The 23,261-nt window shown below is 36.2% G+C and overlaps 1 protein-coding gene across 5 annotated transcripts in view; it reads left to right on the plus strand.

Moving 5' to 3' along the window:
* Positions 1 to 20,840, plus strand: part of PPFIA2 (PTPRF interacting protein alpha 2) — a 476,100-nt gene extending 455,260 nt beyond the window's left edge. For 3 of the 5 annotated variants that reach the window (XM_008143801.3, XM_054718821.1, XM_054718822.1), the window contains 7 exons: positions 356 to 385; positions 2,116 to 2,291; positions 6,227 to 6,324; positions 13,934 to 14,109; positions 14,965 to 15,033; positions 19,440 to 19,599; positions 20,782 to 20,840. In XM_008143801.3, coding sequence (XP_008142023.1) covers positions 356 to 385; positions 2,116 to 2,291; positions 6,227 to 6,324; positions 13,934 to 14,109; positions 14,965 to 15,033; positions 19,440 to 19,599; positions 20,782 to 20,840 — 768 coding nt within the window. Of the gene's footprint in view, positions 1 to 355; positions 386 to 2,097; positions 2,292 to 6,226; positions 6,325 to 13,933; positions 14,110 to 14,964; positions 15,034 to 19,439; positions 19,600 to 20,781 lie in introns of all 5 variants that reach the window. The other 2 variants (XM_008143799.3, XM_054718820.1) reach the window with 1 other exon arrangement.
* Positions 20,841 to 23,261: the final 2,421 nt, after the last annotated feature.

Genomic DNA, 23,261 nt, shown 5'->3' on the forward strand with positions numbered 1-23,261 from the left:
TGTGTATTGTTTTTATGTATATGATCAGAAATTTTTATTATAATTCATTACATTTGGGAAAGTACACACTTTTAAGAATTAAAAAGAGTTTAGAATTACCAGATCAAATGTATCATGAAAATTCCATGTGTCATATGTGTGTATTTAGTTAGAATTAATTAGAAACTATTAATTAGTAGTTGCCTTTGAACTGCTAAATTGATTGCTGTGATCTGAATAAGAATCTGTCTTTAGCTTCCTCCGTCATAATGAGCACTTTCAATAACAGTTTTGTTTTTTTAGAAATTTCACTATAATAATTGGAAATTAATTTACACTTATCTGCTTTATTAATCACTCTCTGCTGCTAACACAGAAAGAATCTGAGGAAGGAAGCTGGGCCCAGGTAGGAAATTCAAATGCTTTAAAACAGTATCACTAGTACCCTGTGAGGATATAAAGTAAAAAACTGTTTTATATCACAATATTATAAACCTTCCCTTCGCCTAAAATTAGGCTAACGTACATTTATATTTATTATGCTTAATTATATTTATCCTTTTAGATTACCATATTTTGCAAAGAGGATGATTATCATTTTACACCTGGCCTCTTTTTAAAGGGAACTCTCATTTATTCTTCAAAAGAATCAACTGTAACTTAAATTTCTCGGAAATCACCCGTGAATATATTTAATCAGGGATCATTCAAGTTGGCTATAAGGGTGGGGGAAATTAAACATTTATTTGGAATCACATTTTCTTTCAAGTATAGTGGGAAGTGTGTGAAGATTGGGGCGGGAGGGATGCTGTCAGCATTGCAATTGCAAGTCAAAAGCTTCTCCCATTTATTAGGATGGCAATAGAAGACACACATATTCACTTTGAGCAAACATGTTCACAAGGAAGTTGTGCATTTCCTAGCATTCCACATGCTGTATAGCTGAAAGAATTACAGTCGTGTACCAACATTTTGGTCAGTGAAAGGCTGCTTTTACAGCACGGCCTAGGTGTGCAGTAGACTATACCCTCCAGGTTTGTGTTAAGTACACACTGTGATGTTCCCAAAATGATGAAATCACCTAAGGACATATTTCACAGAACCTATCCCCACTATCAAGCAGTGTCATGTGTGTTATAGCTAATGCGATTCAAAGATTTGACTGTAAAGAAAATTTCAGTAGTTATTATTAAGAACTACATTTAAACATTCAGTAAATTAGCACTGCATTAGGTTTTGATTTGGTAAGAATGTCATCATTTTTAAGCACACACCAAAAAAAGGAAGCACCTAGATTTTTGTTAGAAATATGCAATTCCAGTTGTCATTTGATAAGGACAAACACTATAAAATTAATAGAAAGTAATACTCTTTACTAAAAATTGGTTTAGAGGTGATGTGTGCTTCTACTTTTCATTTTGGCTGCTACAAACAGCGTTTGGTAAGATCAGTTCATCTTGTTATATTTAAGAATTGGATTACCATTTTTAGTTTTTGAAAATGCCCTACTTCTTTAAGTACAGAGTCTATATAGATAGATTTCTAAAAAAGACTGATTCTTTCCAATCATCTTTATGAAATACGGCTCATGCTTCACTAGGTAATGGCAATTGTCCACCTAAAACTTCAGCATTCTGTCTCTCTAGCCTTGTTGCTCCTTTCTTATTCATGTACTATTTTCTCTTTTACATCAAGATGATTTGCCATTATACCATAGCATTGTCACATCATCAAAGAGAAGCAAATGGTGGAGTATTAGCTAACGGTCAAATAAAATAAATTAACTAAACCTATTTATATAAAGAACCCTTAAGCTCAGCATTTGTATTATATCATTAATTCTAATTTTCATTAAAAAAATGCACATTTGTATAAAATGTAATTCCTTTTGAGAATACAAAATGAAAAACATCATTTTCTATAGACAAGTATCTTGATACATGTACACGGAGTTCCACTTTGTACCAAAGTAAATCGCATCTTAGAGGTTAAATATTATCTCTGCCTTGTTTCCATATATCATAGTAATTAAATATCAGTTATAATAGTAGAAAATACCCCTCAATTACCATCTCATTTTATTGGCTAAGAAACTTGACTGCTATAAAACAATTCTAGTGTCCGGTTTTCCTACAGACCCTGGCATACGGAGATATGAACCACGAGTGGATTGGAAATGAATGGCTTCCCAGCCTGGGGTTACCTCAATACAGAAGTTACTTTATGGAGTGCTTGGTAGATGCAAGAATGTTAGATCATCTAACAAAAAAGGATCTCCGTGTCCATTTAAAAATGGTGGATAGTTTCCATCGGTAGGTTTCTTCCAAAGAGTCATTAAAGTAAAACAATAAATAATGTACATATTTAAGCAGCTCATGACTGCTTAAATCAAAAAGAGATGTAACTAAATAAAAAAGAGTTACTTAGGAAATAGAGCGCATTTGCTATTCTGTGAACATCTAGTTGACAAAATATTTTCACGCAGCAAATTACAGGGCCTATCTAATGTACCGCTGTGTGCATATTAGGTGCCCAAAGCTTATCAAACTGTACATTGTAAAATTATCATACAGCATAATTTTTTCTTTATCTTTGGAAATCCCATGTTTGTGATTTTTATCTATGTATGTTCTTATATTATAAAATTATTTATAAAGAATACAATTAATTTAGTTTTAACTATAAATATATGTGGTTATAAATTATATAACTTAGGGATATACTATAAAAAATTGAGAAGAAATTCTGCTGTAAAAAACACTTTGTGTTTTTGCTTTTGTATAAATCTTTTAGTGCTTTTACTTATTTGTACTTTAATTTTCAGGGGAAAAAATCCTGAATGGATTGTGAGACAGCTGTAAGGACACAGATGAATAAAATGCAAATTTTTTTTCAAGTTGTTTGCCATTGAGGCAGTAAAAATAGGCTTGCTGTAATAGCATGACATAAATGTTATGCTGCAGCTTGATATCTTTGTAGGTTATGTGAAAAATTGTCAGTTGGATTGTGATTGTCTTATGTATGGTTGATTATGATGGTAAATTAATAAACATAAATATAGATGAATTTAGCTTGGGAAACTATTTGGTCACATCCTGTCCAACAGTAAACTAGGGACTAAAAGGAAAATGATATAAAAATCAAATACACAGCCCTGCCCAGGTGGCTCAGTTGTTTGGAGTATAATCCCATACCCCAAAAAGGTTTCAGGTTTGATTCCTGGTCAAGAAATATAGCAAGGTTGGGGGTTCAATCCCCAGGCAGGGTGCAGCTGATCAATGTTTCTATCTCACATGGGTGTTTCTCATTTCCCTCTCTCTCTTTAAAAAAACTTTAATATCATATATGATGACATCAAGTTAGTATAAAAAAATAATTGGGACTCTTTAATCAAAGGTATGCAAATACTTTGAATCTTAATAGAGTTATTAACACTGTTGGATTAAATGAGGTACAGATAAATATAACATTTTTCTATTTATTGATTTGAGAGAGAGAGAGATAAAGATATTTGTTGTTCCACTTATTTATGCATTCATTGATTGATTCTTGTATGTGCCCACACCAGGGATCAATCCTGCAGTCTTGGCATATGGGATGAATCTTTAACTAACTGAGCTACCTGCCAAGGACATAACATAGTTTTTAAAAACCATTAAAATATTGGATGGGAAATCCATGATTTAAAAACTGTTCAAGTGAGAAAGATATGTGACTTGTAGTTGACACAAATACCTCAGTTTGGGTTAATGACTTGCCAGGACATATTTAGATTGTGTTTATTGGCAGGCATAATAGTAGTCCTACCATATGGTGAGATGACAATGAAAAATGGTATTAATTTATATACATTAAATTGTTCTTGATAAAGTGATAAAAGTCTGGTGGAAAGGTTGAAGAAATTAAAGACATTTAACTTGGATATGGGAAGACTTCAGATAAGTTCTCTGTGCTTTAATATAGTTATGTGATGGAAGAATATTTGTTCTGTGGAACATGCACTTTTCTAGTTCAAACAGGTGTAGATACTAAGATGAGTGATTTGTGTTCAATAGAAAGTTTGGATCACTCTCAATTGCCCTATATCAGACACATTGTGAGATAATGTGTTCCCTGTCACTGAGCATTTAGGCCCTCACATTTTGCATAGTTGCATTAGACCCTTGCATACTAGAAATTTTGATGACACACTTGTATTTCTTCCCATTCTTCACTAGATCTACTTTTTTTTAGATCTATTCTTAATTACTTTATTATTATAGTAGAAATAATTATTATAATAATCAAGTTTTCTTTTTTAAAAAAATAAAAATTACTTCAAATGGCAGCGTTCTTGTTTGTTCCAGGAAATACACAAGCTTCATCTTTATTCTGTGCTTAGGTCTGATATATAGCAGGTAGTACCTAACTGCATACTGCATCTCATGGTCTTGACAGCCCATGGATGGCAGTCTGACAGACACTGTTTTAATAAGATATATCCTCTTTATAGCACAACCTTATATTACATATAAAATCTTGCTAGAAACTTGCCAAGAGCCATTGATTTCACTTCAAGCAGCCTAATGTCTATGATATTTATTATATCGACATTTTATGGTATCCCACTGAGTTAATTTGCCAGGGCTGCCATAATAAAACACCACAGACTGGGCGGCTTACACAACAGACACTTATTTTCTCACAATTCTGGAATCATAAGATCTGGGATCAAGGTGCCCGCAGGATTGGTCTCCCCTTTCATCGCAGATGGCCACCTTCTCCTGTGTCCTCACATCGTCTCTGCTTTGTGTGTGCACCTGCATAGTTCCGGTCTGTCTGCCCAAATTCCCTCTTCCCATGAAGACATCATTAGTCAGACTGGAATAAGGCTTTCTCGAAAGGCTGTGTTTTAACTTAATTACCTCGTTTAAGACTCTATCTCCAAATACAGACACATTCTGAAAACACTACTGGGTGTTAGGACTTAAACATGAATTTGGGGGAACATAATTCAGCCTATGACACTCAGTGCAGATTTCATTTTCCACTAATTGTGAAATAGTTTGAGCTCCACATTGTCTTTATTAAAGTGCAGGGCTTAGGATTGCATCCTAATTATGACCATTACACTTAGGAGTAACCTGGCCAATGTGTATGTATAAAATTTGTGTGTATTTCTAAACACCTAAGAGATCACTAATGATCAATGTTCTTTCCTCTTGAAGCTTGAAGATTCCTATTTTAGTACACTCTTCCACATCCTTTATATCTGATATTTCACTCTTTTCTTCTCTCTAGACATTTCTGGTTTCTGGGCTTACTTTCCATGCCTGTGGCAACTGTATTATTATGACCATTATTTTGGCAGCACTGACACCTTAATTGAGTTCTTTGCCCTCTAGGTTTATTTATTTTTCTCATCTTCTATTTTGCTACCAGATTATTCTTCCTTAAACCAGAAATTTTCTTTCTCCTGTGAAAATTGCCTAATAAAATCTGTAGCACCTGGGTGTATTCCACACTTACACTAAATGCAAAGCTTTCCTTAATAGAACTCCACTCTCTCTATATAATATTATTTCTCTTGGCTTCCTACCACAGATTTTAACCCCAGATAGTGTACCTGAGTATCACCAGGCATTTAAACTTTCATCTGCAGGTCATGATGCTCCATTTTCTTTAGTAACTCTTTTTTTTTTTTGCACCTGATTCTTTAAGAATCAGTCAAGTTTCTGCTCTTCATTCCAGAGTTCCAATGTCTGCCAATTTGTTCCTTTCACATACTTCTGTATCACTTAGAGTTGGTGGCTGTTCATCTTAGTATTTGGTTATCTCATTACTTCACTTATTCATATTTTTATATTACTGTCCTCAATAGCTTTAAAAGAGAGTATAAATATCACATATATTCTTTCCTGTCTCCATAATAGTGACTCTTTAAATTATTTTCAAAAGAGTGAAATGTTCACTTGTCAAAATAGCCTAATGGAAGACAAAAGCATATGAATAAATGACATAATCCATAATTATTTTCATGACTGTACTTTTCTCATTTGCAAGTTTTTTTTTTTCTCTTTAGAAACACTGTGTGCTTAGTTAGATAACTATAATTTTATTTTCCTGCAATACTAAAGAATTTAATTACAGATCTAGTGTATTAGCCTGTTGCCCTAAAAGTAGTGCACACTGTTGACTCTGCTTAATCAAGGAACATTCTTCATCTGCTGAGTATATTTAACATGTTTTTTACTTTAAAAAATAACAGAACAAGTTTACAGTATGGGATTATGTGCTTAAAAAGGTTGAATTATGACAGAAAAGAGCTGGAAAGAAGACGAGAAGCAAGCCAACATGAAATAAAAGGTAATATACTTTCTTTCATATCAGATGCCTTTTTGGGGAAAGGTGGTTAGCTTTCACTTTTATGAACCTAAAATGCTGTGTGTTTTACAATGATCATTAAGTAACTAACCTAAGTGTTTGGCTAGAATTGTGTCATCATTATTTCTTTTTCATTAGTTTTCTGATTAAAATACAGAAAAGAATATCATATCTTTGCAAGGTAAATATCTCATTTGGTAAATATCTCAAATGATCTTTTAAATTGAAATTTATTTCTCTGAACTTATTGATTATACATTCTGTTTTTTTTTCTAAAGGTGCCTCCATATAGATATTTTTGTTAAACTTTTAATAGAACATTCTCATTATGATTCAGAGAAATATGGTATATAATTTATTTTTTGTAGTTCATCTTTGGTTTCTATCATTTGAATTTAAGGGATACCACTTTCTAGTTTTCTTTCTGAAGTATATTTTCCTAGTAGATTTTATTTATGCTTGGTCTCACCACATGGAATATTCATATATAGATAAACATAAAGAAGAAGAATTACCCATTTGGCCTTACATCAAATATTGTATTAGTATTTGACAGTTGCTGTTTAGAGTGTAGCTCTGAGAAAAAATAAACTTTCATAATTCACTAAGATTAAACACAGACAACTTCCTATGATAAGTAGCTGTGAGTGAGATTATAAATAGCCCCTATTTCCTGTAACTGATCTGATGACATTTACAAGAATAACTCTTGACTGTGTCTAGGGGATCTCTGTTATTATCTGAAGTGTTAATTAACCTTGACCTTAATAAACAGCTTTCAAAAGTGAAGAGACCATGTGAGTATCAAGAATGTACTAACATTTAATTTGTTGCTAAGAAACAGTCAGCTCTGATCTCTGGCCATTTATTGTTTAGGTCCAGGGGGTCTCTAAAAAGATTTAAAGTCGGGACATAAATTTTGCTTAGAAACAGATTTATATAAAGGGATTTGATTTACAAAATGGAAAAAAAAAAGATATATAGCTGTTCTGAAGAAGAAAAGTTTGGATTATTTGTCTTCAACCTATAAATAAATGGCTTATTTTGTATACTTGATGACTCTTAACTACAGTTGTGGTGATGGAATTTTTGACTAGACATGTTGATGTAGGTGTTCCAGGGGTCCCAGGACCCAACGGTCCATCACCCACTGTGGGTGCTTGGTTTCCTGCAGGAAAGAATTCAAAGGCTAGCTAGTGTGGAGTTTAAAGGGAAAGAGAGCTTATTAGTGAAGCAGTGAGATAGACAGAAGGCTACTCCACAGACAGACAGCCTTCTCCCCCACCCCACCACCAGTGGGATTTACTTCATTCATTGAGGCTCATTTAATCCAGGGGTAGGGCATTCAATAAGGGGGAGGAATATTCAGAAATTTTCCGGGAAAGGGTGGAGACTTCTTGGAAGAGCACTGTTGGCCATTCTGTGTCTTTATATGGGCTTTCTGCTTCCTATCACTGTAGTATGTCTTTTAGTATGTTAATGTGTTGCAATGAGCAAATAATGAGGCTAGGGGTGGAATTAGTCACTTGTTTTGGATTGAGCTGGTTCTAAGCCATAAATCTGTTGGGGTTAGGGTCTTACTATCTCTGAGATAATCTTGGTAGCCCTTATCGGTTACAGCCATTTCACCACATACTCTATCTCAATATATTTGAGAAAAAAATGGTGACTGCTTAATATTTCTTAGACTATCAAAATATAAACCCAGCTCTAAAAAAAGAACAAACCCTTCCTATTTGCAATCCATTTAGTAGAAAGAAAACTGGACAGTTTTGTTGTTTTCTTGAGAAAACTATTATCCTGTGAGTTTTTAAAAATGTTGCATTTAGTGAAAACAACCGGATAGCCATTGCTGTCAATTGTACATACCTGCCCAACTTTTGAAGTGCAAGTGTACTGTACTCAAGAGTTAGAACTAATCAGTTGCTATCAACAGTAGCAGATTAATATAACCAAAGTATAATGCTAACCAACTTACATCCTATTTGCTGGCCAGAGGTCAGTGATCATAGCCAGTCCTTGCAACTGATTGGCCTGGGAATAAATCCCTCCCATTGACTTGCCAACAGCAATCAAGGCTTAACTATAAGAGGAGAGTGAACACAGCCCTCATGGGGGATGCACCTTGAGTACCCAGCTGGAGTGATCTGGGAGGTAGTGCCACTGGACTGTGCAGGACACCTACTACATTAGGCCACTCTGTAAAGCTCTACCTAATACATAGACACAAACACAGGGAGACTGTGAAAATGAGGAGACAAAGAAACATACCCCAAATGAAAGAACAGAATAAAACTATAGAAAAAGAACTAAACAAATGGGGACAAGCAATCTATTAGATGCAGAGTTCAAAACAGTGCTTTTCAGGATGCTCAATGAACGTAGTAAGAACCTCAACAGCATAAAAAGGACCAGTCATAAATGAAGGATACACTAACTAAAATGAAAAATAATGTATTAGGAATCAATAATAGAGTAGATGAAGCCAAGAATCAAATCCACAATTTGAAATATAAGGAAGCAAAAAATACCCGATCAGAATAGAAAAGAAAAAAAAAAAGAATCCAAAAAATAAAGATAGTGAAAGGAGCCTTTGGGATAACTTCAAGGGTACCCACATTCGCATCATAGGAATGACTGAAGAATAAGAGAGACAGCAAGAAATTGAAAATATATTTGAAGAAATAATATCTGAGAAACTTCCCTAACTTGGTGAAGAAAATAGGCATACAAGTCTAACAAGCACAGAGAATCCCAAACAAGATGAACATGAAGAGGCCCACAGCAAGACAAATACTTAGAATGCAAATGGTTGAAGACAAAGCAAGAAGCCTAAAAGCAACAAGAAGAAGCCTAAAAGCAGCAATAGAAAAGCAGTTAATTACCTACAAGGGATTTGTCAGCTGATTTTTCAACAGAAACTTTTCAGGCCAGAAAGAATTGGCAAGAAATATTCAGTGACGAAAAGCAAGGACCTACAACCAAAAATTACTCTACCCAATAGAGTTATCATTTAGAATTGAAGGACAGATAAAGAGCTTCCCAGACAAGGAAAAGCTAAAGGAGTCCATCACTACCAAACCAATATTATATGAGATGTTAAGGCTTTTCTTTAAGAAGAAGAAAAAAAGATAAAAAAAATATGAACAATTAAATGGTAATCAATACATATCTATCAAAAATTGAATCTAAAAGTCAAAATAAATAAACAAGCAAAACTGAAACAGACTCATAAAGAGAACATTTTGCCCTAGCCAGTTTTGCTCAATGGATAGAGCATCAGCCTGCAGACTGAAGGGCACATACTGATTGCAGCTTGATCCCTGGCCCTGGTTGGGGTACATGCGGGAGGCAACAAATCAATGTGTCTCCCTCACATCAATGTTTCTCTCTGTCTTTTCTCCTCCTTTCCACTCTCTCTGAAAATCAATGGGAAAATATTCTAATGTGAGGCTTAACAACAAAAAAACAGAGCATTTTGATGGTTGCCAGATAGGAGGAGGGTTGGGGGATGGGTATAAAAGGTGAAAGGATTGGGAAGTACAATTGGTTGTTACAGAATAGTAATGGAGATGTAAAGTACATTATAGGGAATCTAGTTAATATTCTAATAACTATGTTTGGTGTCAGATGGGTGAGAGATTTATCCAGGTGATAACTTAGTGTTATGTAATGTCTAATCACTGTGTTGTGTACCTGAAGCTAATATACTATTGTATGTCAACTGTAATTAAAAAATAAAAAATATTTTAAATGAAAAAATAAAGAAATAAACACATGAAAATTTGAAGAAACAGAAGATTTAAAACTGAAATTAAGAATTTGATTGGTGGTTTAACAGTAAAAGAGAATTTTAATGAAAAAAAAAAAAAAAAAGACCCATCAGCCCTGGCTAGTTTGGCTCAGTGGATGGAGCATTGGCCTGCGGACTGAAGGGTCCCAGGTTCGATTCTGATCAAGGGCACATGCCCAGGTTGCAGGCTAGATCCCTAGTAGAAGGCATGCAGGAGGTAGCCAGGTCAGTGTTTCTCTCTCATCATTGACATTTCTATCTCTCTCTCTCCCTCTCCCTTCCTCTCTGAAATCAATAAAAATGTATTTTTTTTAAAAAAGACCCATCACTTGAAAACATGTGGCCTGAGACCTACATGAAAAGAAACAAAAGAATGAATGATATAAAACAGATCATTAGAGACAATGATCTGTGAGGAATCTAGTACAGGTATAATTGGAATCCCAGAAAGAGAGATAAGAGAGAATGAGGAAGAAGCAATATTTGAAGATAATGGTGGTGATTTTTGGAAAAAAATAATGAAAACAGGCTACAGATTCACGATACCCTAAGCATGTCAAACAAGGTTAAAAAGAAAAGGGGGTGAGGAGGGAATACATCTAGATACATTGTAGTAAAACTGCTGAAAATCATGACCCCCAAAAAAGAAAAAAAATAATAAAAATAAAAAAACACCTTAGAATCTGCCAGAGAAAACTCCACATTACTTTCAAAGGAGCAGCATGAAGTATCTGACTCCACAACTAAAATAACACCAGAAAAAAATGGAATGACATCCTTAAAATTTTTCTTAAAACTAACCTCTCATCTAAAAGCCTGTAACTGTATGCCCATCAATATTAAAGGCAAAATTAATACAGGTTCAGACAAATAAAATCTGAGAGATTACATTACCAGAAAATCCAAAGAGAAAATAAATATTAGAATGAGTTATTAAGGCAAAAAGAAACTAATCCTACAGAACATTTTTAAATGCAGGCAGTATAAGGAGAATGGAAGGAATGTATGGGAAATTTTAATCCTATCTAATAAAAGAGTAATATGCAGATTGATCATCACTGCAACACACAATATAGCTGACCCCATGTGGTCAAAGATCCTTCCCCCATGTGGACACAAGATGGCCACCACAAGATGGCCAGCAGGAGAGGGCAGTTGGGAGGCACCCGGCCTGCAAGGGAGGGCAGTTGAGAAGGACCAGGCCTGCAAGGGAGGGCAGTTGAGAAGGACCAGGCCTGCAAGGGAGGGCAGTTGGAGGTGATCAACCCTGCAGGAGAGGGCAGTTAGGGGTGACCAGGCCAGCAGAGGAAGGAAGTTGGGGGCAAACAGGCTGGCAGCGGAGTGGTTATGGGGTGATCAGGCTGGCAGGCAGAAGCGGTTAGGGGCAATCAGGAAGGCAGGCAGGCAAGCAGTTGGGAGCCAGCAGTCCTGGATTGTGAAAGGGATGTCTGACTGCCCGTTTAGGCCCGATCCCACCAGGATCAGGCCTAAACGGGCAGTCGGACATCCCTCAAGGGGTCCCATATTGGACAGGGTACAGGCTGGGCTGAGGGACAACCCCCCTCCGTGCATGAGTTTCATGCACTGGGCCTCTAGTAATGATAATAAAAGCAATAAATAGTAATGTTTGTGGAATTTGAATTTCACAGACAGATATTATAACAACTATAATGCAAAAGGCAAGAAGGGAATAAATGAAATTAAATTGAAGTTCTTTTCATTATCTAGGAGTGATAAAACTACTGATTTGTAGTAGATTATAAATCAAAGATTCATATTACAGGCTTTAAAAGCCAATGGAGTGGTAGAATAAAATAATTTTTAAATGACATAGCTTGTAAAAAGGCAAGGAAGGAGAGAAAAGGGACAAAAGACTGGTAAGACAAATTGAAATATAGTAGATTTAAACTCAAATATCTGAACAATAATATCAAGTGAAAGGGAATTACCTAATCTGATTAAAGAAGCCATTGAAAAAATTAAAACAATTATATGCTCTTTCCAACCATAAATATAAGGTCATAGAAAAGTCGGAAGTAAAGGCGATAAGCAAGCACTAGGGAAAGCTGCTGTGGTTTTTCTAATATCAGAAGATAGAATTTAAGGCAGGAAACATTACTAAATATAAAATGGGTATTTTATAATGAAAGGGAAGATGTGGCAAATTTGTATGCATGTGATATATAGACTTAAAATAGGAAAAGCAAAATCAGAAAGATCTAAACATAGAAGTAGGTATTTTCCTAATCATAGTGGGAGAGACTAAAAATATTAGACATTGATAAGACACACAGATAAAATCAGTTAATAAAGATATGGGAGATTTGGAAAAATATGCTTAAAAATTTGAACCTAGCCCTAGCCAGTGCTCAGTGATTATAGCATCGGCCCTTGGACTGAAGGGTCCCAGGTTGCAGGCTTCATCCCCACTGGGGCATATAGGGGAGGCAACCAATTGATGTGTCTCTCTCACATCGATGTTTCTCTCTCTCTGTCTTTCCCCTCCCTTCCATTCTTTCTAAAAATCAATGGGAAAAATATCTCCAGGTGAGGATGAACAAAAAATTTGAACCTAATTGAGATGAGGGACCCTCTATGGAGCTGAGGCATCACCATCATTTTATGGCGTTAATGTTATAACAAGAAAACCTCACTTGGTTAAATGAATGCATTAAGACAAATTAGTAATGCTTTTGAAAAATGTGTATATAAATACACTTTCTCACCTTCCCTTCAAAAAATACTACCTTGCTTTTTTAAATGGGAGACATTGAAAACTAATTTCCAAAATCTCCTTTATACTTTTTCTAAAAAGGTGTACATTTCATTTAGAAAGAAAAAATGAACAGAAAAATGTACTTTTACTGTAATAATAATTTATGAGTTTCATTTGCCTTTCTATAGGATTTAGGAAAATGTTTCCATTCCTTTTTCTAATTTCCCCTTAAGTTCCTTACATTTTTTTCCCCTATGGAACATTCTATTCTTTCTATTTTGGTCATTGCTATATAGCATTCTGTCAACTCATCATGGGAAGAAATGGAAAAAAAATAATAATAAAATGCACTTTTATATGTTTTCGTCTAAAAAGGGCATTTATGATATTTTTCCCTAAAGGTTTTAGTTTCAGAAAATAAAATTTACTGTATTTCATACCTCAGTAAAATACTACTTTTTAAGCTAATAGGAAAATCAACTTGTGATTTGACTGAGTGATTGATTTTTGTATTAGTATGTGATTTTAAATAATGAATTGCCAAAATAGCAGGAAAGTATCAAATTAGCTAGTCCTTGTTTTATCTTGCTTCTCTGATCTCTGATTTATTACTTCAGGTGAAAAAAAAAAAGTATCTTCTAGTCTACATGAAATGTTTACATAGTGGTTTAAAAACTGATGAAGATCCTTTCTAGGTTCTCATTTTGCTCTCTTTACTGAAGTTGTGTATCAAGAAATATCCCCATCTGGTGGCAAAAATATTGAACTTCAGACAGAGCCAGGAGCTTCCAGGTGAAAACAAGAAACACGGACATTGTGTTCCATGTGATGGAAGGGCTCTCATATCAGTGACAACAAACTCTTAAAAGTGACAACTTTTTCCTAGGTTAAAAGTACAAATGCTTAGTTGTTAGAACAGTAGATACATGCAACCTAAGGGGTCCAGCCAGGTGCATTAGGGAGTGGATAAAGAAATCAGCATAAGTGCTGACTTGGCCAGAATGCCTGTGGCCCATTTCAGCCAGTAGTTTTGTTTATTATGCAAAATATTGCAGCCTAAAATGATGCACCTCTTTTCCTAGATGTGTTGGTGTGGAGCAATGATCGAGTTATTCGCTGGATCCAAGCAATAGGCCTTCGAGAATATGCAAATAATATCCTTGAGAGTGGAGTGCACGGCTCACTGATAGCCCTGGACGAGAACTTTGACTACAGCAGCATGGCTTTGCTACTGCAGATTCCAACACAGAACACCCAGGCAAGCCCTCTGAGCTGCAGGGGCAGTGCCTCATTTACATCACAGCAAGCTAAACTTTAGCGGGGGGGGATGTTGGGGTATTAATGATTCCTAAGGAGACAGCTCAACCTTTGAAATATGTCCCTGGGGCTTTCATTTCAAGTTGCTGAATTTCTACCCAAAACATTATCATACAATTAAACTGGAAGGCATGTGGAGGTTATGTGGTCCAACCTCGCACCTGAATGCCAGATTCCCCAAAACAGTGTCCCTGACAGATGGCCTCTGGTCTCTGCCTCTCTGAGAGGCAAGTCATTTCTATTTACATATCTGGATTATACAGACAGTTAGCATTGGGGATGCCATGGATTTCCAAATCTAGATAATTGTTTGAATCACCGGAGTTCCTTAAAATTTTTAAGTAAAACCTGCAACCTATTTCACAGGCCTAATAAATCAGGTATCAAGAGGTAAATCACAAGAATCTTACTTACCTAAAGTTTCCCCAAATGGTAATCATTGGCCAGGTTTGAGAACTTCCTGCATAGACTTGTTCAAAATTTGGCAGTCTAACTTCACTTTTTATTTTGTTTTTATGTCTTTCAAATTTTATAGAAAAGTTTCCGTTTCAATAAAGTAGCAAAAGTGAGGACATTTATGTGAGGCTATTTCTCTACTGTTCACAGATGAAAGCAAGTTGCCCTACCTTTTATTTATAGGTTAAATTTACAATGGCTTGTAGATATGGAGGAATAAAAACGTAAGATGCCATAAATGAAACAGGGTTTGTAATGCTTTCTCAGATAAATATAATCTCTATTTTGTTTTAAATGCAATGTGACTTCAGTGTTGGTGACTGTTATTTGATGTCAACAGGCCAGGCAGATTCTTGAAAGGGAATACAATAACCTCCTGGCTCTGGGAACGGAGCGTCGGCTGGATGAAGTAAGTCCTTATCTGTCATTCAAAAGGATCCTGTGAGTACAAGCAAAATGGCTCTCAAGGACTAGTACCCCAAAATTAATCAGATGCTTGCTCCATGGATAGGATCTAGAATTTTTCCCAGTATTGTTCCTAAATATTACACTTTGTTACTTATTTTATTTTTGAAAGAACTTCATGAATTCATGAATATCATATCAACAGTTAGAAACACTAAGATGCAATTCAAAACAAGACTGCTTTTCATGAGCTGTGAATGCAAAATAACATTAAGCAACATTTTTTTAAAAATTGTAAGTAATGATAACACCAATACTAATAAATTTAGCTTTTAATAAGAAATGTGCTTATTTCTTAAATATCAGTATATCTTCACAGGAAATTTTAGGATATTAAAATGAAGAGAACGTCTTTGAATGAATGGGGAACTTTTCATAATTTTAGATAGCAATATTGAGTCTTCCTTAAAAATATACGAAGAACATTTTACCAGTTGTAAGATTTGAGTGTAAGAATCCCTATACATCATATATGCATGTTTAAATGATTTGAAAAATAATAAACATCTAAGTAGCCTCCTGAGATGAAGAAATACAAGGGACCTGGCAGGGTAGCTCAGTAGGTTAGAGTGTCATCCCAAAATGTCAACGTTGCAGGTTTGATCCCTGGTCAGGGCACATACAATAAACCAATAAATTCATAAATAAGTGGAACAACAAATTTATGTTTCTCTCTCTCTCTCTCTCTCTCTCTCTCTCTCTCTCTCTCTCTCTGTCTCTCTCAAATCAGTACATTAAAAAGAAAGTGTGTTTTTTAAAATTAAAATAAAAGAAAGAAATACAAGCGACATTAGCAGACTCTGCTTGATAGTCACTGTGGACTTTAATAGCCCTGAGTTTTACAGTCTCTTAGGAAGCAGTGAGGAAACGTGAGCTTGAAGAGATGCATAATTGTGTGTCACAAAATGCAGCTCTTTCTTGGCTACAAAGAAAAGCTGATTAAAATTGTTTTGTGAATGAACCAAGAAAACTCTAACATGATGCAATAATTCCACATCCAAATGGACAGGGCTGATGACATTGGTATTATAAAAACCAGACTGCCTTTGTGCAGGAGGTTGCAGGCTGGTAAACTCTACAGTTCTGACCTCAGCTAACTCCCTATAAATTCATACTCCTGTCCAATCAGGATAATGAGTAATATTTTTTAAAGCCAGTTAATATTTAACTGATATTAATTGGCTAAGTGGATTGATAATCTTTTAAATCCTTATTAATTGCTGAATCAAAGACAGTCTGCCTACACCCATACACACTTTTAAATACAATATTCTTCTTGCTTAAAATTTGCAAAACCATTGTAATAAGAAGTATTAAGGGCCTGCCATGTTGCTGCATTTTAAAATGCAGACTGACCTGAAGGAGCTGTCTGGTAGGGATATAGCCTGGGTGATTGATAGAGCTGCTTCCTGAAAGTAACAAGAGGAAAGTTCTGAATGGTATGCGATTATCTGCCTTTAAATCATATAGCTGCTTCTTATTGTTAAAGACACAGCAAGTGATTTTATCATTCAAACCCTCTATTCTCTTCTGTCCTAGCTTTTTGTTTGTTTCTCTCTCTCTCTCTCTCTCTCTCTCTCTCTCTCTCCTTGAGTATAAACAAATGAACTAAACAGCTTGCCCACAACCACAACCAGAGTAGACTTGTTTGTGGGGTTGATCACATTCAGATTCAACTGAAATAATTTGAGAACTCATGTGTTTCCACAGACTCTGACTTCAATTGAGAGGATACATTTTAACCTCATCTTGTGGATTTTTTCCCATGATGTAGCCGCTTTATTGTTCCCATTAACTTTCTGCAGTAACACTATGTGGAAAGAGCAGAAGTCAAGAATCATGATTTAAATTCTTAAATGTATGGCTTATTTTTGAGCCCTTCACTCATACATTATTAGAGTTATTATTCTTACAATGGAAAATAGTGTTATGTAGAACTGAAGAATATCTGTGTTGATGCAACAACTTCCCAAGACTCAAGAAATCAGAGAGGCCACAACTGTGAAACGTTGCTTCTTAGCTGCATCAGTGAACATTTGGAGATTTAGGTCAATGTAAAACCAAACAGAGGAGTAGCAGACATTTCTCAAACTGTAAAATGTCTACCAAGTCTAAGCAAAATTTTGATATTGATAATAAGAATTCTAAGAGAACAGTGGATATATATATAATTACAAGTGACCTTGTGTGTCATTTAATTAAATTCACAATCTATGATGAAGAATCCCCTATAGTGTTACTTATTTATAACATTGATAATTTGAGCTGAATGTCAATCATTCCGTATGTTAAAATGAAGTCACCTGAGTCAGTGGGTCAAGCATGCATTCTTAGCTATAACTTCAGGGAATACACAGTCCTTCCCTAGATGAGAAACTTAGTAATATAAGAAGATAAGATCTATGTGGGATGACTAATATTTTCCTTAGAATTAGATAGAAGAATGATATTAATTAAATGCTAAATTACATATTGGTGCTAATCAATGTAGAGAAAAGAATTGTGTCTGTGCAGGGACTTTGTGTATGCACAGAGAGGGGAAAAAAGTATCATCCATATGTAATAGAATCAGCAACCAGAATTACATTTATAAAACAGCAACCAGAGTTACATTATGCTTTTAGTGGCATCTAAAGGGAACATGCATTTATTATAATGACTAGAGGCCTGGTGCATGAAATTTGTGCATGGGGGGGGGTTGTCACTCAGCCCAGCCTGCACCCTCTCCAATCTGGGACCCCTCTCACAATCCAGGACTGCTGGCTCCTAACTGCTCACCGGCCTGCCTGCCTGATTGCCCCTAACTGCTTCTGCCTGCCAGCCTGATCACCCCCTAACCACTCCCCTGCCAGCCTGACTGACCCCTAACTGCTCCCCTACTGGCCCAATTGCCCCGAACTGCCCTCCCCTGCTGGCCTGGTCGCCCCTAACTGTCCTCCCCTGCAGGCCTGGTTACCCCAACTGCCCTCCCCTGCTGGCCCAGTCACCTCTAACTTCCCTCCCTTGCCAGCCTGGTCACGCCCAACTGCCCTCCTCTGCAGGCCTGGTCACCCCGACCTGCCCTCCCCTGCAGACCTGATCACCCCCAACTTCCCTCCCCTGCAGGCCTGGTTGCCCCCAACTGCCTTCCCCTGCAGGCCCGGTCCCCCCCCAACTTCCCTCCTCTGCTGGTCTGGTCACCCCTAACTGCCCTCCCCTGCAGGCCTGATTGCCCCCAAATGCCCTTCCTTTCAGGCCTGGTCCCTCCCAACTGCCCTCCCCTGCCGGCCATCTTGTAGCAGCCATCTTGTGTCCACATTGGGGGCAGCCATCTTTGACCACATTGTGTGTTGGAGTGATAGTCAATTTGCATATTACTTCTTTATTATATAGGATGTTGCCCAGGCTGCACAGGTTTTTCAGCAAATAAAAAATTAATTCTGTATCAGCTAAAATCTAACATGTGACAAATTGAATTTCTTACATAGACTATGGGTTATAGTATCCAATATGAGCCAGGCTATGTCAAATATAGATTACTATAACATATATATCTTGTACACATAGAAACAACATTTATAAAATAGTTATTCCAGTATATGAGCCAACACTTATTCCACTAAGTATATTGTACATAAAACCTGTTTGCATAAAGTGCAACAAAGTATAATTTTGGGAAAAATGTTGGGGTTTTAGTTTAGGTTTTCAAAGATGTTTCCTTTTATAGATGACAAACCCTGGATTTGAAATCATATGAAAACTTTATTTGAAATTTGTTTCAAATTTCCTGCATTTTCATTTTGTAATCAAAATAAAGCATTACATGATATTTACTAGAGGCCCGGTGCATGAAATCCGTGCACTAGAGGGCGGGGGAGGCATCCCTCAGCCCGGCCTTCACCCTCTCGCAGTCCTGGAGCCCTCAGGGGATGTCTGATTGACAGCTTAGGCCCAGTCCCCAAGAGAGCGGACCTAAGCCGTCAGTCGGACATCTTTAGCTCTGCTGGGGAAGTGGGAGAGGCTCCTGCCACCGCTGCTGTGCTCATCAGCTGTGAGCCTGGCTTCTGGCTGAGAGGTGCTCCCCATGTGGGAGCACACTGACCACCAGGGGGCAGCTCCTATGTTGAGCATCTGCCCCCAGGTGGTCAGTGCATATCATAGCAACTGGTTGACCGGTTGACTGTCTGCCCCCGGGTGGTCAGTGGATGTCATAGTAAGCAATTGAGTGGCCTTAGCTTATCATTAGCATATTACACTTTGATTGATTGAATGGATGACCAGACACTTAGCATATTAGGCTTTTATTATATAGGTACTTGATGGGCTGAATGTAAATAATCAATGTTCCATGTTTTAACTCTGTACTGGCAGAGTGATGACAAGAATTTCAGGCGTGGATCAACCTGGAGAAGGCAGTTTCCTCCCCGTGAAGTACATGGAATCAGCATGATGCCTGGGTCCTCAGAAACATTACCAGCCGGGTTCAGGTTAACCACAACATCTGGGCAGTCAAGGAAAATGGCGACGGATGGTACAGATGTTTTGCATTTCTGCTTATAAAGTGAAAAGCTCGTTTAGCAAATGCTAGTATCATTCTCTGACCTTGCATAGCTTTTTGGAATTGTTTTCTTGAGTTGGTTTGCACTGCTTGAAGTTTGCTTTGCTCTCATCAGACCAGACTCTTTTGCAAACTGCTAATGCATGAGCTCATGGCACCTTATTCACATTTAAACAATGATTTATAATATCCCAAAAAGAACAATGTTGGCTAATGTTCACATCTAGGAAGAATAATAAGCATCAGCATGATTTGTGTTTCTTTACTCTTCTATTCCTAAAATAAATAATGTGTTTAATTAGAGGTAGTAAATGGAAATTAACTCCACTATCATCCACATATTCGAATATTTCAAGTTTTAAATGTCACCTTAGGAACTCAGACTCATCAGATACTCTCACCTTTGACCAAGGTAGAAGGCCGTAAATAAACAAGCACAAGCATGAGAAGAGAATTAAACAAACACAAAACCAACAGTCATTTCCCAATGAGCGTTTCCTTCTGTGGACATTAGAATTGTGTTACCTACTTTCCAAAAAAATAAAAATAATTAATAATAATAACCATTCCAGAGGAGAGACAACTAGACATGTAGTCACAACGTTATTTCTGTTTGATAAACATTAAAAAGCAAATAGCCCCACTCTATTATAGCAATCACCTAGAACTATTTCTTCCCAAGTTTACAGTTACCATGGCCTTTAAAATTCATTCCCACATGAACTGTGACCTGTGAGTAACATGTTTTCTAACTTGTTAATATTATGGAGCATGCCTAGCAAAATTTATGAGTGATTTAACATAATTAAAGTTAGTGTAGAACCCCTTCAATACTCTGAAGGGAAAACACTCACCCTACTAAATTCTCTACGAGCCATCTTTGCTTCAAAAGCAGAAGTGCCCTGGGGAGCTGCTCTTGTTGCAGATTTCATCTCAGGAGAATGCACAGCTTGAAAGCTCAGTTGAATCGCATTGGAATACATTTTCATTAGTAACTTGGTCTAGAGAAGAGGAATGTGAGTGGCTTATATCTGAGAGAAAGAATGTCTACTGATAAGTTCAGGCTCCCTTTATGCAGGCAAAAGAAATCTTTCTCATCTGAAATTTTGTGCTCAATCGTCCAAGTCCCTCTAAAGCCCTTTTCTCCATTTGCAGTTGCCTCTTCAAGACTGCAGAGGTTAGACAACTCCACTGTTCGCACATACTCATGTTGACAAGCCACTCAAAGGAGGCAGCACTGACTTGCTGTGAGTAGTTTTCCCTGGCTGACAAAAACCAAACCACCACAAAAACGGAACCTACATAGTCTAGTAAATATACACAATACTCTTTGGTACGGCCTAGCAGAACAGAGGTGAGATAACCCCTTTGAATTGCTAGAGGGTGGAAAGGACTCTATATTTTAACTCTTCATCTAGGGTTTTCTATCATCATCTGTCTGCTGTGGTTCAAGGTGTTTGTCTGTTGGAGGCCTGTCACTATCTTAGTACACACCAATGGGTTGCTACCACAGCATATTATATTTTTAGTAGCATATTATATTGATGCTCATAGCAATATTTATTGATGAGAGTTTGGCCCTTACAGAAAAATACACTTTTAAGTGAGTATTTTAATAGGGGAAGCTGAAATACACAGGGAGTGATTTTCAGAGTCAAATAGTGGCAGAGACAGGAAAATGATTTGGAGATGATTTCATATTAAAAACAAAAACATAACTGAGAATTTTGAACTTTTAGTATGTTATTTTTCACCACTATGATTTATATTTGTTGAAATTAAATATGAATTTTAAGTATCTCGGGCTTAAAGTATAGGAACAAAGTTAAATTACTTTGTAAAAATTGTGGACAGGACTAACAGAAAACCTTGAAATGTAATCATAAGGTGTAAGGCATGTATATTTACAGAAATACTATTTGGTGGAATTGACTTGCAAATCTATACCAAAATGGAGTTTCATTAGCAGTCTTAGAAAAACTGTGGCTTCCTAGATTATAAATGTCAAGTGCTCACAAAACATTTTTTAACCTACAACTGTACTTTACCAAAATACTTTACCATTCACAGTGAATTAATATTTTGGAAAAATACTTTGTAGAGCAATAATTAGAAGAAAATGTATGCACAGAGAAGGGAGAGGAAGCAGTTATAGGCAGAGGAACAGCTCATCTTGTGCTGTTTATTCATTGCCTTGAACAAAAAGCTCCACACAACTTATTGTTGGTCTTTGGGCCTAATTTGGGAGCTGATATGTTGCCTTATTTAGGTCACTATTTGAAGCTGCTGCTGATAAAACAAAAAGCCTTCAGATAAGAGATTTAATTTCAGAACATAAAACCCTAACATTAAAATTTTAATTGCAGTATGCAATTTGGCATCTAATTGGGCATGATCTAAAGTATATAATAATTTGGCTAATTTGGCTAAATGAGAAGCTTTTTAAAATACTGTTTGGAATAGCTTCTATATATAACATAATTTTCCCAGAAATGAATACTTCACTAAGTTACAAATGTCTACTTAATATGTTGAGTAGTGCTTGTTTCTTAGCTCTTGACTGATGGGTAGAATAACTCTTTAACTACTTGCGATCTGTATTTTGTGCATGGCATTCAAGTTCATATTTTCTAGTTTTTACCATTCAATGGGAAAAAGCTTCTTAATTACAATAGGTTAATCTAGGACAACCAATTTTTATTTTGACATAACATTAGCAATTTTGTCATTAAAATAATTTAGAACATATTATTTATTATTTATTTTGTGTCAGGAATAGTAATTGTGGAGTTTTCCTAAAAATATTATGATAGGAAAAAATCAATGATGCTACATCCCTGACCCAGATCCTTTAAAATGTTATTTATTATCATTATATTATTGTCATAATTAAACCAACATATCTCCAAAAGAGCTCTAAAATATATGAGCTAGAATACAAATCTATTCCAAGGAAGAGGTCAACTAAGCCCAATTTATTATTAAACAAGCTGTAAATATTTCAAAGGGACTGCTGACATTTTCTTTGAACACCTTTTTTTTTTATATTCCCATCATACTTTCCACAAAATTGAGCAAATATTATTTATTAAGCTTGCCTGCACAGAATTGGAGAAGAGCAAATGTTCATTACATACAGCTGTTGGTTACATCCTAGGTGATATCCTGTTCATTATCTCTTAGGACAGAAGGAGGCAGGCTGCATGGCGGCAGCAGGTGTAACGGGGGAGGGGACTTTTCAGTCTGGGGCCTTTCAGTAAACTAACGCTGTCCATTGAACATTCCAGATGTCGTCTTTTCGGTCTACCCTACCTAAAGTGCACTACCATCCAAGAAGACGAGCAGTGAACACCTTTGTGAAAACTGAATTCTAAGGAAATAACCACAAGTAATGGTTTATTAAACTGAAAATGTGATTTTGGGGGGAGTCAGATATTATGTTTGATTAGTTCACTACAGTTGTAAGAAAATGCTTAAGTCATTTGAATAATAAACATCATCCACATCATAACTTCTGTACAACAGATGCTTTTATGAAATGGAGCCACCTGTTTTTTCATGTTTTATTGTAAAATACTAGGCATTTATGTATTACTGTGTATGTATTTCTTTTTAAATGTGTAAGTCTTATGTAA

The sequence above is a fragment of the Eptesicus fuscus genome, chromosome 7 (assembly GCF_027574615.1).
Source record: "Eptesicus fuscus isolate TK198812 chromosome 7, DD_ASM_mEF_20220401, whole genome shotgun sequence".
Taxonomy (NCBI): domain Eukaryota; kingdom Metazoa; phylum Chordata; class Mammalia; order Chiroptera; family Vespertilionidae; genus Eptesicus; species Eptesicus fuscus.